General features: G+C 41.5%; 1 protein-coding gene across 2 annotated transcripts; it reads right to left on the reverse strand.

The window, feature by feature from the left end:
* Positions 1–458: 458 nt before the first annotated feature.
* Positions 459–11,377, reverse strand: dcxr (dicarbonyl/L-xylulose reductase). Of its 2 annotated transcripts, XM_014178878.2 has the most exons (9): positions 11,133–11,377; positions 10,856–10,924; positions 10,487–10,584; positions 7,373–7,530; positions 5,581–5,623; positions 5,362–5,461; positions 5,154–5,218; positions 2,098–2,215; positions 459–732 (listed from the first exon to the last, which is right to left on the reverse strand). In XM_014178878.2, the coding sequence occupies exons 2-9, from the start codon at positions 10,905–10,907 to the stop codon at positions 629–631; spliced, it is 738 nt and encodes a 245-aa protein (XP_014034353.1). In that variant the 5' UTR covers positions 10,908–10,924; positions 11,133–11,377; the 3' UTR covers positions 459–628.
* Positions 11,378–15,145: the final 3,768 nt, after the last annotated feature.

Consider the following 15,145-nt stretch of genomic DNA (forward strand, 5'->3'; position numbering starts at 1 on the left):
CTTCCAGTCTGTTATTCAAACTCAAAATCAGCATGACAGTGATCTCCAGCCTTGTCCTCGTCAACACTCACACCTGTGTTAACGAGAGAATCACTGAAATGATGTCAGCTGGTCCTTTTGTGGCAGGGCTGAAATGCAGTGGAAATGTTTTTGGGGATTCAGTTCATTTGCATGGCAAAGAGGGACTTTGCAATTAATTGCAATTCATCTGATCACTCTACATAACATTCTGGAGTATATGCAAATTGCCATCATACAAACGGGGAGGCAGCAGACTTCGTGAAAATTAATATTTGTGTCATTCTCAAAACTTTTGGCCACGACACACATATACATATATATATATATATATATAAATAAAACACTAGTCTCATCCAGCAGTTTTGTCTATAAGCGAACACACACCCACAATATGCAAAAATTAAACAATTGCTTAAGGTTACAACAAACAGGGCAGCTCATAATGACTAATTTTATTGTTCTGGGTGATACATGTAATCAGTAACATAAATCAAAATCAAGTCTGAATATAATCAGTGCTTGAAGAGGAATTAAAAATGTGTACTAGTGGACCCCATGGAAAATGACTACGCCAGCCAATCAGGAGGCAGAATGAGAAGGTGAGAGGTTAGCAGGCCAGGAAGCCCCCGTCCACAGGCAGGGTGACACCGTTGGTCATAGAACTCTTATCGCTGAGCAGGAACAGGATGGAGTTCACCACATCCTCCACCTCTGCAGAGGAACACACACACCATATAATAATAATAATAATACACACTCACACAACCATAAAGTAACACACCCCCACATCATCATGTGCCGCTTTCACATGATAAAGAGTGGGGTTGGGCAGTCTGTGTGTGATCAGATGTTCATGGTTAGCTGTTAATAAAAACAAGAACATATAATATACAGTATACAGTGCAGTCGGAAAGTATTCAGACCCTTGACTTCTTGAGCATTTTGTTACGTCTCAGCCTTATTCGCAAAAATGGATTCAATTGTTTTTTCCCCCTCATCAATCTACACACAATAACCCATATTGACAAAGCAAAAATGTCTAAACGGAAATATCGCATTTACATAAGTATTCAGACCCTTTACTCAGTACTTTGTTGAAGCACCTTTGGCAGCAATTACAGCCACTCCTGCGTTTTCTTGGCTGGTGCTTAGGGTTGTTGTCCTGTTGGAAGGTGAACCTTCACCCTAGTCTGAGTTCCTGCACACTCTGGAGCAGGTTTTCATCAAGGATCTCTCTGTACTTTGCTCCGTTCATCTTTCCCTCAATCCTGACTAGTCTCCCAGTCCCTGCCACTGAAGAGTGGCTTCCGTCTGGCAACTCTACCAAGGCCTGATTGATGGAGTGCTGCAGAGATGGAAGAATCTTCCAGAAGTACAACCATCGCCACAGAGGAACTCTGAAGCTCTGTCAGAGTGACCATCAGGTTCTTGGTCACCTCCCTGACCAAGGCTCTTCTCCCCAATTGCTCAGTTTGGCCGGGCAGCCAGCTCTAGGAAGAGTCTTGGTGGTTCCAAACTTCTTCCATTTAAGAATGATGGAGACCACTGTGTTCTTGGGGACCTTCAATGCTGCAGACATTTTTTGGTACCCTTCTCCAGATCTGTGCCTTGACACAATCCTGTCTCGGAGGACTACGGACAATTCCTTCGACCTCATGGCTTGGTTTTTGCTCTGACATGCACTGTCAACTGTTGGACCTTATATAGACAGGTGTGTGCCTTTCCAAACATGTCCAATCAAACGAATTTACCACAGGTAGACTGCAATGAAGTTGTAGAAACATCTCAAGGATGATCAATGGAAACAGGATGCACCGGAGAAATACTTATGTAATGATGCAATACTTATGTAAATAAGGTATTTCTGTTTTTTTTCTTCTAATTTCTAAAAACCTGTTTTTGCTTTGTCATTATGGGGTATTGTATGTAGATTGATTACATTGTTTTTTTTCCCTCATCAATTTCAGAATAAGGCTGTAATGTAATAATAAATGTGGAAAAAGTCAAGGGGTCTGAATACTTTCCCGAATGCACTGTATAAACAACTTATTAGTAACAAAACAACATGTATGTGACCTGCGAATCGTCCCAGAGGGATGCGTGAGGTCATGGTCTTGGCCTTGCCAGGGTCGCTCCATGCCAGTCTCCCCATCTTAGTCATCACGACTGTGGGGTTCACACTGTTCACACGGATCTAGCAAGAAACAAGTACACCACATCAATCAATACTTATCAGTCAATAAGGCAGGTAGCCTAGCAGTTAAGAGTGTTGGGCCAGTAACCAAAAGGTCGCGGGTTCAAATCCCCGAGCTGACTAGGTGAAAAAACTGTCCTTGTGCCCTTGAGCAAGGCACTAAACCCTAGTCGCTGTAGATAATCAATACATCGCCTAATGAAGGTCTACACACCCCTTGCAGTCTTCACATTTTTCTGCCTTAAAATTGAAAAAAATTCATTTGATATTTTTTTCTACCGATGTACACAACCTACTCCATATTTCCAAAGTGAAAGAAAAAAAATATAGAACATTTCTGAATTATTTTTACATTTTTATATGAAGAGGTCTTGATAGCGTGACTTCACACCCCAGAGTTAATACTTGGTAGAATCTTATTCAAAATGTTTCACAGCTGCAATGGCTGCCATAGGTGCTTCCACCAACTTTGCAAACTCTTAGGCAGTGGCGTGTCCAGAACATTTGGAATGAGGGTGGCCAAGGTGGGGAACAGACCCAGTTTAGGGGGGCCATAACATTTTGAACCTTTATTGATGCAAGGTGGATTTTTTATATATAAAATTATGAAGGTTCAATGCATTAAATGCTTCAGCTTAGGTTTGGTACATGAATGCAAACACTAACATTGATTAAAGGTCAGGGTTTTATATAAGGGTATTAGCATATAGCAGTAAATTTACTTGAAAGTGCCATCCAGAGTGTGAATTATACCCTGACATTCGGGGGGTCTATTTTTTTTCTTTTCACGCGCTTGCACAATTTTTGGGTTCTGGGTTTATAGTAAAGATGTCATTTAACTGTAAAAATGTATTACCTTTTAATGTGTCGTGAACACAACCAGTCATGTTTTTATCTGATTGTCAAACAAATCACTTCAAAAAGTAGGTTATCTACACATGTTCGTCTACTCCAAAATAAGTCCAGCATCTGAGCAGTGCACTGTGCACCTGCCAATTGAATGGAAAGGGACATCTTTTACAAACACCATATGTCTAATGACATTCAGCTTACAAAGTGTTGTGTATTCATGGATGCAAAAGGAAGCCATACTTCCCCAAAAATAAAAAATAAAAATTAAAAAAGAATATATTTCTCATTCGTGTCTATTCATGTTTCATAATTTTCCTTCAATTAGCAAGAGGCTGAATCCATTTCACCAGAGAAAGCATCCGAGCAAGGCAAACAGCACCCCTCTGTCTTAGTATCTGTAGCCCATGTATCTGATGCAGTCTGGCCAAAAAGAATGACATGTCATGCTCTTTTTAGCCAGACAGAATCATATACACGGGCTACACATATATTTTTACATTTTAGTCATTTAGCAGATGCTCTTATCCAAAGCGACTTACAGTTAGTGTATGTCGTTGTCCCACCTAGCTGAGTGTACAAAATATTAGGAACTCCTTCCATGACATCACATTTACATTTTAGTCATTTAGCAGACGCTCTTATCCAGAGCGACTTACAGTAGTGAATGCATACATTTCATGCATTTTTTCTCCGTACTGGTCCCCCATGGGAATCGAACCCACAACCCTGGCGTTGCAAACACCATGCTCTACCAACTGAGCCGGACGGGACCGACATAAACTGACCAGGTAAATCCAGGTGAAAGCTATGATCCCTTATTGATGTCACTTGTTAAATCCACTTAAAAATCAGTGTAGATGAAGGGGAGGAGACAAGTTAAAGAAGGATTTTTAAATCTTGGGACAATTGAGACATGGACTGTGTATATGTGCCATTCAGAGGGTGAATGGGCAAGACAAAATATTTAAGAGCCTTTGAACGGGGTATGGTAATAGGTGCCAGGAGTACCGGTTTGAATGTGTCAGGAACTGCAATGTTGTTGGGTTTTTCCACACTCAACAGTTTCCTGTATGTATCAAGAATGGTCCACCATCCAAAAGACATCCTGCCAACTTGACACAACTGTGGGAACCGTTGGAGTCAACATGGGCCGGCATCCCTGTGGAACGCTTCAACACCTTTTTCTGAAGGCTAAAGGGGGTGCAACTCAAAATTAGGAAGGTGTTCCTAATGTTTGGTGTACTCAGTGTATCTCAGTCATAGTAAGCACATTTTTCCTCAATAAAGCAGCTATCAGCAAAGTAAGTGCTAGTAGTGGGAAAAAGTAAAGTGTGAGTGTTAGTTCACGAAAGGGGGATACTCTTTGAAGAGGTAGGGCTTCAGATGTTTTTGGAAGATGGGGAGGGACTCCACTGTCCTAGCTTCAGGGGCGATGTTTCTCCGGTGAGATTGATGAGTCTTACTGTTGGTGCGCGTCTTGGTCAAAATGATTAATATATTCAGAGCTGACCGATCAGATCTCAGAATTTCTTGTGGGGAGGCCAATCAGATTTCAGGGGAGGCCGTGGCCACTCTGGGCCACCGCTGGACACGCCACTGCTGTTAGGGCAACATATATCCATTGTTTCTGTATAAATTACTCAAGCTCAGTAAATTTGGTTGGAGTCATTGATGGGCAGCAATATTCAAACCTTGTCTCTGATTTTCAAACAGATTTAAGTCAGGATGGAGACTGGACAATTCAGGAACACTCAACACCCATTGGAAAGCCATTCTGGTGTCTTTGGCATAAAAAACATTTGTAATTGTCCTGCTGAAAAATAAAACTATCCCAGGGTTAGGTATTAAGAAGACGGAGGCAGGATTTCCTCTAGCTTTTTAGCTGGGCTTTGCTCCTTTCATGTTTCTTTTGATCTTGACAAACTCCCCAGTCCCTGCCAGTGACAAGAATACCCATAACATGATGCCACCACAATACAATACAACTGTTGCAAACAGAGATTTAAATGTACTGGTCTGACATCAGAAGAACCATGTGTGTCTTGATGTGTGCTCTCTGCTATTGGGTCAGTCCTCCTGTAGTTACCTGATAGGGTCCAAGCTCCAGGGCCATAACCTTAGTCAGCATGTCCAGAGCACCTTTAGTGGCACCTGCACACACAGACAGAATGCATTCAAATATCAACTACATCAAGATGTAGTGAGTTAATTGATATAATCGAGCAATAGCTGAGATATGTTTGATGGGATGCATGTGCTGCGCTGTCTGGTCCCTGTCTGTGTCAGTGACTTACAATAGACGGTGTGGTCTTGGAGGGCACACTGAGACGCCTGGCTGGAGATGTTCACTATGGAGCCTCCTGTTCCTCTGGCCTTCATACCCCGAGCCACGATCTACCCACACACACAGAAAAACAAAGAACGCACAGTGAGTATGGAGAAACTGTTAAGTTACCTATAACATATAACTATGTTACAGGGAGCCAATTCAATACCTGACAGCCGTTTCTTACCTGAGAGACATGGAGGACAGCCTTCACGTTGATGTTAAAGGATCTGGGAATAGGGAGAAGAAAAAAAAATATCGATACATCTTAATGGGATTTATGAGATATTCCTATTAATGTCCAGATAGAAGGCTATGTTTGGAATATTTCTGTTGTGTAACTAGCCACCTGGAGGTAACACAGTTTAAAACTTGTTTATTTAAACCATCTTATCTGGAAAGCTATTTGTTAACCATGTTTAAATAACAGGTCTAATTTGTATACTACCGTTCAAAAGATTGGGGTCACTTAGAAATGTCCTTGTTTTTGAAAGAAAAGCTATTTTTTGGTCCATTAAAATAACATCAAATTGATCAGAAATACAGTGTAGACATTGTTAATGTTGTAAATTACTATTGTAGCTGGAAACAGCTGATTTTCAGTGGTATATCTACATAGGCGTACAGAGGCCCATTATCAGTAACCATCACTCCTGTGTTCCAATGGCACGTTGTGTTAGCTAATCCAAGTTTATCATTTTAAAAGACTAATTGATCATTAGAAAACCCTTTTGCAATTATGTCAGCACAGCTGAAAACTGTTGTTCTGGTTAAAGAAGCAATACACCTGGCCTTCTTCAGACTAGTTGAGTATCTGAAGCATCAGCATTTGTGGGTTCGATTACAAGCTCAAAATGGCCAGAAACAAAGACCTTTCTTCTGAAACTCGTCAGTCAATATTTGTTCTGAGAAATGAAGGCTATTCCATGCGAGAAATTGCCAAGAAACTGATCTCCAAACGCTGTGTACTACTCCCTTCACAGAACAGCGCAAACTGGCTCTAACCAGAATAGAAAGAGGAGTGGGAGTCATAACAGAGCAAGAGGACAAGTTTTCTAATGATCAATTAGCCTTTTAAAATGATAAACTTGGATTAGCTAACACAACGTGCCATTGGAACACAGGAGTGATGGTTGCTGATAATGGGCCTCTGTACGCCTATGTGGATATACCATTAACAAAAATGCAGTTTCCAGCTACAATAGTCATTTACAACATTAACAATGTCTACACTGTATTTCTGATTAATTTGATGTTATTACGTTAATGGAGGGAAAAAAAAGTGATTTTCTTTCAAAAACAAGGACATTTCTAAGTGAACTCAAACTTTTGAACGGTAGTGTAGGTCTAATGCAAAGTCCTTCTACTGAGTCTTGAGTGACTTGTGTTTCACTTCTATGAATATAAATTACAATCACAACATGATTTAGAGCAGTGGTTCTCAACTGGTTTTGCCTCGGGACCCAAATTGGACCAGGTTGTCTCAGTTGCGACCCAATATTCGCATTGCGATACAAAATTGCCGAAATGCCACCTGGAAAGCTATTTTTAATACTATATTGACAGTAATGTAGCAATTTATATGACAAGGGATCAACATTCCGACCATTTCAATTGACAATCAATTTTGCCCATACTCTTGATGAAAAATGTTAGTAAGCTCACTGGTTTGAGACCACAAAAATCAACCAAATACACTAAATAGCGCTGCTAAAAGCTCTACTGAAAATACTAATTGAATTTACAAAAATTCTGACATTAAATTGTTTAAAAAAATTTAGATTCATTATCATTTCCACACACTTTCTACCTGGCTTTAGTAGTTTAAGTTCAGACTGGAGTATTTTTCATCCCTCCCCCCCAAAAAAATCTAAAAACGTGTTGTTTTTAAACCTCCCGTGATCAAAATTTGGGTCGCGACCCTCCCCCCCCCAGTTGAGAATTTCTGATTTAAAGGACAGCGATGAGAGCGTCTTTACATGTCAAACTGGTCAGGGGTGACCTCTAGGAAGGGCTGCAGCGTGGCATAGGCTGCGTTATTCACAAGCAGATCCGCGTTACCGCCGGCCTCCCGTAGCGCCTCCTCTGTGGCCCCCCAGTCCCCGAGGTTCACACACACCGGCCTGATGGACGGACACTGCAGGGAACAACCAGCACCAGAACCAATCACACAGAGAGAAAAGACAGCAGAGAGAATCACCCCAACGAATCACCACAAAGAATCTCCCATCATCTCTCGTCACGGAGCCAAAACAATGGGACATGGAGGTGAAAAGAGCAGCAGGGAAAACTAGCTAGCCTCTAATGATATGCGTATAGGGCTAGTGGAGAGGAGAAGTCCTATAAGGGGACAATAGAGCATGCAATGGGGGGTGGGTCAGGACCCTGAGCAGTGGAGGGGGGGGCTGGGCGGGGTTGTAGGGATATGAGGGTCGTAACGCAGTGGAGGCTCCTCAGAGGAGGAAGGGGAGGACCATCCTACTCAGTGAATTTCTGAAAAATAGTGAACATTTTTTGGGATAAAACTATACTAAATATATTCACGTCACGAAATAACTAATTAAAACACACTGTTTTGCAAAGAAGTTCTACAGGTCTACAGTAGCCTCAACAGCACCATGGTGTAGCCGGAGGACAGCTATTTTCCGTCCTCCTCTGGGTACATTGACTTAAATACAAAACCTAGGAGGCTCATGGTTCTCACCTCCTTCTATAGACTTACAGTCGTGGCCAAAAGTTTTGAGAATGACACAAATATTTATTTTTCCACAAAGTCTGCTGCCTCAGTTTGTATGATGGCAATTTGCATATACTCCAGAATGTTATGTAGAGTAATCAGATGAATTGCAAAGTCCCTCTTTGCCATGCAAATGAACTGAATCCCCCCAAAAAACATTTCCACTGCATTTCAGCCCTGCCACAAAAGGACCAGCTGACATCATGTCAGTGATTCTCTCGTTAACACAGGTGTGAGTATTGACGAGGACAAGGCTGGAGATCACTCTGTCATGCTGATTGAGTTTGAATAACAGACTGGAAGCTTCAAAAGGAGTGTGGTGTTTGGAATCATTGTTCTTCCTCTGTCAACCATGGTTACCTGCAAGGAAACGTGCCGTCATCATTGCTTTGCACAAAAAGGGCTTCACAGGCAAGGATATTGCTGCCAGTGAGATTGCACCTAAATCAACCATTTATCGGATCATCAAGAACTTCAAGGAGAGCGGTTCAATTGTTGTGAAGAAGGCTTCAGGGTGCCCAAGAAAGTCCAGCAAGCGCCAGGACCGTCTCCTAAAGTTGATTCAGCTGCGGGATCGGGGCACCACCAGCACAGAGCTTGCTCAGGAATGGCAGCAGGCAGGTGTGAGTGCATCTGCACGCACAGTAAGGCGAAGAGTTTTGGAGGATGGCCTTGTGTCAAGAAGGGCAGCAAAGAAGCAACTTCTCTCCAGGAAAAACATCAGGGATAGACTGATATTCTGCAAAAGGTACAGGGATTGGACTGCTGAGGACTGGGGTAAAGTCATTTTCTCTGATGAATCCCCTTTCCGATTGTTTGGGGCATCCAGAAAAAAGCTTGTCCGGAGAAGACAATGTGAGCGCTACCATCAGTCCTGTGTCATGCCAACAGTAAAGCATCCTGAGACCATTCATGTCTGGGGTTGCTTCTCAGCCAAGGGAGTGGGCTCACTCACAATCTTGCCTAAGAACACAGCCATGAATAAAGAATGGTACCAACACATCCTCCGAAAGCAACTTCTCCCAACCATCCAGGAACAGTTTGGTGACAAACAATGCCTTTTCCAGCATGATGGAGCGCCTTGCCATAAGGCAAAAGTGATAACTAAGTGGCTCGGGGAACAGAACATCGATATTTTGGGTCCATGGCCAGGAAACTCCCCAGACCTTAATCCCATTGAGAACTTGTGGCCAATCCTCAGGAGGCGGGTGGACAAACAAAAACCCACAAATTCTGACAAACTCCAAGCATTGATTATGCAAGAATGGGCTGCCATCAGTCAGGATGTGGCCCAGAAGTTAATTGACAGCATGCCAGGCCAGATTGCAGAGGTCTTGAAAAAGAAGGGTCAACAATGCAAATATTGACTCTTTGCATCAACTTCATGCAATTGTCAATAAAAGCCTTTGACACTTATGAAATGCTTGTAATTATACTTCAGTATTCCATAGTAACATCTGACAAAAATATCTGAAGCCACTGAAGCAGAAAACTTTGTGGAAATTAATATTTGTGTCATTCTCAAAACTTTTGGCCACAACTGTACACAGTAATTATGACGACTTCCGGAGGATATCCTCCAACTTATCAGAGCTCTTGCAGCATGGACTGACATGTTGTCCATCCAATCAATTAGAGGATGAATCTAGTACAGAAAGCATACGCTACAGCTAGCTAGCACTGCATACAATGTGGTGACTAGTTGACTCAAAAGAGAGAGAAAGACAATAGTTGAACAAATTAATTTCTTTTAAAAAATGAAGGAGGATCTGTAGAGAGAGAGAGAGAAATAGCTATTTTGTTAGATTTCTTTTCAATTTAACTTACTTGGCTCGCGAATGCAGCTAGGTAATTTAGCCTACTCAAACAGAGAGGAATGCTATTTGTTAGCTAACTGGCTTTTATTATTATTTTTGTTATTTATTTAACTGAAAATGCTATCCAACACTAAGCTAAGGCTATCCAACACTGGAACTCTTCCAAGTCAAGGTTAGCTTGATGCAGGCAAGAGTGTGCAAGGTGTTATTGGGCATGTCACTCACTGTCTGTTACCTTGATTACTCCAATTGGTCTTTTGACATGTGCACCTACATTATAAACTTTCATTCGTATGCTAGATTGTAGCAACCTCATGATGGGTATAGGGAAAATTTAGTATCACATACTAGACTAAACCTATCGATGTTACATTGAACTGGGTGAAAGAAATATGAATGACAGTTATCCAATATGCTGTAATAGACATAAGGCCATGCTCATAAAAATAAAAAAAACACGTCCTCTCCAATCTTAAACGGCACCGACCCCCACTGTTGTAGGGGTATGGGGGGGTGTATATGGGTGTTGCGGGGGTTACCTCCAGCAGAAGGCTGTCCAGGTCAGCCAGCGTACGTGTGACTGCCACGACCTCTGCCCCGCAGCGCGCCAGAGCAAGCGCCGTGGCCCGGCCGATGCCTGTGTGAAAATATCCATAAACACAATGACCATTATTCACTGGAGATCTCAGTGTGACGGCCAACCTGACACACACATTTCGATCGTGTTTAGGTTCTTCGGTTACCCACAATCATGACAGTGGTTCATTCAGGACACATCGGATGTTGCTTAGTTTGAGCTCAAAACTACATAGACAAGTTTGATTTACTTGTTGTAAGTGCAATTGGTTGTGTTTTCTCAGCAAACCAGACGTCGACACTATCTTTAAATATGGTGGTAATTTTCGTACCTTTTCCGGCCCCCGTGACTATGGCCCGCTTGCCTGCGAAAGAGATTTCCATTGCTCTTCAGACCTTCGCTGCGAATTTATGAGACAAGTAAATGTTGCACAATATGGAGAGCAAAGGGTGAGAGATACAATGCAACAAAATAGATAAGGGCGAAATCGATACTACATGCCCTCCTCACTTTCAAATATTGAAAAATGTCGCGTTAAAATAAATATTCTTCATTCTAATATATGAACAGTGCAAGATATATTGAGCTCTATAAAGTAATTTACTTACCCAGTTGTCACTAGTTACGACAGCCGCAAAGTCATAAACCCCGCCTATTTCTATAATGTATTTTCTTAAAACGTGATTTTAAACATAACCTTAACTCTAACCACACTGCTAAATGTATGTCTAACCTTAAATTAAAACCATAAAGCAAATTTATATTCTCATGAATTTTAGTGGAAACGGATGTGATGTATGAAGAGTGCACCTCGAATTTCAGACCTCTCCACTTGCAAGAAACAAAGTTGCACAAAATGTTAATGGATAAGTTGACCCCTAGAAGCAACGGGTACATAGGCAACTTAATATTCAGTCTTGCATCAGAACACAGTATTCAACAACCAACATCAAATTCACTGTAGATTAATATTTACAATCCATTATATGTATGTTTTCATGTGTATTTAGAGATATACTTTCATTTGATAAAATATAATCTCAGTAAACCATATTGTACAGGCCAAAGTCAATAAAACTTCAGATTTAGTCAAAAGGCAGCCTTTTTACTCTATCAAATGATCTAGTTAGCCAAACTACATGATAGTGATGCATGCACCATATACAGTGGTGAAAAAGTATGTGCCCCCTTTCTGATTTTCTCTCTTTTTGCATATTTTTGATACTGAATGTTATCAGATCTTCAACCAAAACCTAATATTAGGTAAAGGTTTACAAATAACAAACAAAATGTATACTTAGTTTATTTATTTAATTAACACATTTATGCAACACCCAATTCCCCTGTGTGAAAAAGTAATTCCCTCTTACACTAAATATCTGGTTGTGCCACCTTTAGCTGCAATGACTGCAACCAAATGCTTCCTGTAGTTGTTGATCAGTCTCTCACATCGCTGTGGAGGAATTTTGGTCCACTCTTGCATGCAGAGCTGCTTTAACTCAGGAACATTTGTGGGTTTTCAAGCATGAACTGCTCATTTCAAGTCCTGCCCCAAAACATCTCAATTGGGATTAGCTCTGGACTTTGGCTAGGCCATTCCAAAACTTCAAATGTGTTGCTTTTTTAACAATTTTCATGTTAACTTGATTGTTGGTTTTGGGTCACAGTCTTGCTGCATGACCCAGCTACGCTTCAGCTTCAGCTCACAGACAGATGGCCTGACATTCTCCTGTAGAATTATCTGATACAGAGCAGAATTCGTGGTTCTTTCTATTAGGGCAAGTCGTACAGGTCCTGAGGCAGCAGAGCATCCCCAAACCATCACACTACCACCACCCTGCTTGACCTTTGATATGAGGTTCTTACTGTAGAATGTAGTGTTTGGTTTTCACCTGACATAATGGGACCCATCTCGTCCAAAAAGTTGACTCCAGTTTGCCAAAAAGCACCTGGATGATCATCAAGACTATTGGAAGAATGTTCCATGGACAGATGAGTCAAAAGTCAAACGTTTTGGACGACATGGGCCCCATTATGCCTGGTGAAAACCAAACACTGCATTCCACAGTAAGAACCTCGCCTGTGAGCTGAAGCGGACGCGCAGCTGGGTCATGCAGCAAGACAATGATCCAAAACACAATCTACATGAAAATGGTTAAAAGCAACACATTTTAAGTTTTGGAATGGCCTAGTCAAAGTCCAGACCTAATCCCAATTGAGATGTTATGGCAGGACTTGAAATGAGCAGTTCATGCTTGAAAACCCACAAATGTCGCTGAGTTAAAGCAGTTCTGCCAACATTCCTCCACAGCGATGTGCTGAACGAATCAACAACTACAGGAAGTATTTGGTTGCAGTCATTGCAGCTAAAGGTGACACAACCAGTTAGCACCTAAGGGGGCAATAACTTTTTCACACAAGGGAATTGGGTGTTGCATAACTTTGTTAATTAAATAAAGAAAATAAATACATTTTGTTTGTTATTTGTTAACTCAGGTTTCCTTTATCTAATATTAGTTTTTGGTTGAAGATCTGATAACATTCAGTGTAAAAAATATGCAAAAATAGAGAAAATCAGACAGGGGCAAATACTTTTTCACAGCACTATGTCATTTACAATTTTCAGTCTCTTCAAGACAGGCAGTGGAATCATACACTAGCAGCAATTCAATGACTGTTGTTGTTCTGGGTCTGCGACATATCCCTCCTTGATCATACCCCCCCATCTCTCAGAGTAGGAGTGCTGATCTGGGATCAGGTACCCACCAGTCTGTATAGCACTCCTACTCGGACATGGTTTATTAAATAAGGCCATGAGAATTTGTCTCACTGAGTTATCACATTCTCCAATTGAGTTTCAGTCAGAGAGAGAAATTACCCCAGTGCATAAAGCAATTATCCCAGAGTTATCTTCCCTCTCTGCTGGAAATGGAGTTGGATTGATGGCAGCCCATGATTGGGTAAAGGAGAGAGTGAGGTAATCAGGCATAAATCTAATGCGAGCTGGGTTATTATGTTCCAATGAAACAAACATTTCATAGGCCTCCATGCATTAGCTCAGCGTTTCCCAACTCCAGCCCTCGAGTACCCCAAACACCACACATTTTTTGTTGTTGCCCTCGCCAAACACACCTGATTTAACTCATCGAGGGCTTGATGATCAGTTGACAAGTTGATTCAGGTGTGCTTGTCCAGGGCAAACATTTGAATGTGTACTGTTGTGGCTACTCGAGCACAGCAGTTGGGAATCACGGCATTAGCTCACTGACAAACTTCATGGGCCAAGCACGTTGTTCCAAAGGGTGGGAGAAGCTGATTATGTTAACTCAAACATTTCAAACCTATCTGCCCCTTATTTACTGTAATAAGAATAGTAAATGTGCCAACATGAAATCCCATTTTAATGGTTGAGTACACATACTTTGCAGATGTTATTGCAGGTGCAGCGAAATGCTTATGTTTCTAGCTCCACCAGTGCAGTAATACCTAACAATACCTAACAATACACACATCATCCAAATAAAGAAATATCAGAACAAGCAATGTCAGAGTCTGGAATATAAATATACAGTATGTGTATATGATGGTGTGTGTAGACAGTATATGAATAGAAAGGTGTGTACAGCAGTAGTTATATAGGATGAGCCTTGACTAGAATACAATTAAGCAATAAGGCCTGAGGGGGTGTGGTATATGGCTAATATACCACGGCTAAGGGCTGTTCTTATGCACAACGCAATGAGGAGTGCCTGGATACAGATTTTAGCCGTGGTATAATGGCCATATACCACGAACCCCAGAGATGCCTTATTGCTATTATAAATGGGTTACCAACATAATTAGAACAGTACAAATAAATATTTTGTTATACTCGTGGTATACGAGTATAATGTGGCCTCTGATATACCACGGCTTTCAGGCAGTCGGCATTCAGGACTCGACCCACCCAGTGTATAATATAGTATATACATTCGGAAAGTATTTAGACCCCTTGACTTAAAAAATAATTATGTTACAGCCTTATTCTAAAATTGATTACAAAAACAATCTTCATCAATCAACACACAATACCCCATAATGACAAAGCAAAAACAGGTTTTTAGACATTATTGCTAATATATAAATATCAACTTTATATAAGTCTTCAGACCCTTTACTCAGTACTTTGTTGAAGCACCTTTGGCAAGAATTACAGCCTCGAGTCTTCTTGGATATGATGCTACAAGCTTGGCACATCTGTATTTGGGGAGTTTCTCCCAATCTTCTCTGCAGATCCTCTCAAGCTCTGTCAGGTTGGATGGGGAGCGTCGCTGCAGATATTTTTTATCAGGTTCAAGTCCGGGCTCTGGCTGGGCCACTCAAGGACATTCAGAGACTTGTCCCGAAGCCACTCCTGCATTGTCTTGACTGTGTGCTTAGGGTCATTGTTCTGTTGGAAGGTGAACCTTCGACCCACAGTCAGATGTCCTGAGCGCTCTGGTGGCTGGTTTCCTCCAGACGTGACGCTTGGCGAAGTTTTATCAACACATTGACTGTAGTACTCGCTTAGGAAACACTAGACCCCTGATACTTGCCTTTTCAAGATGCCTACAAGGCCCTCCCTTCTGCAAACCAGATCACA

Source organism: Salmo salar, chromosome ssa28, assembly GCF_905237065.1.
Source record: "Salmo salar chromosome ssa28, Ssal_v3.1, whole genome shotgun sequence".
Lineage (NCBI taxonomy): Eukaryota > Metazoa > Chordata > Actinopteri > Salmoniformes > Salmonidae > Salmo > Salmo salar.

Bases quoted from the DNA above. Each gene is read 5' to 3' on its own strand.
- dcxr (XM_014178878.2), bottom strand. From the start codon at position 10,907: ATGGAAATCTCTTTCGCAGGCAAGCGGGCCATAGTCACGGGGGCCGGA. The intron at 10,585-10,855 runs GTACGAAAATTA...ATTTTCACACAG, and splicing joins AGTCACGGGGGCCGGAAAAG to GCATCGGCCGGGCCACGGCG. The intron at 7,531-10,486 runs GTAACCCCCGCA...TGTTCCCTGCAG, and splicing joins TGGACAGCCTTCTGCTGGAG to TGTCCGTCCATCAGGCCGGT.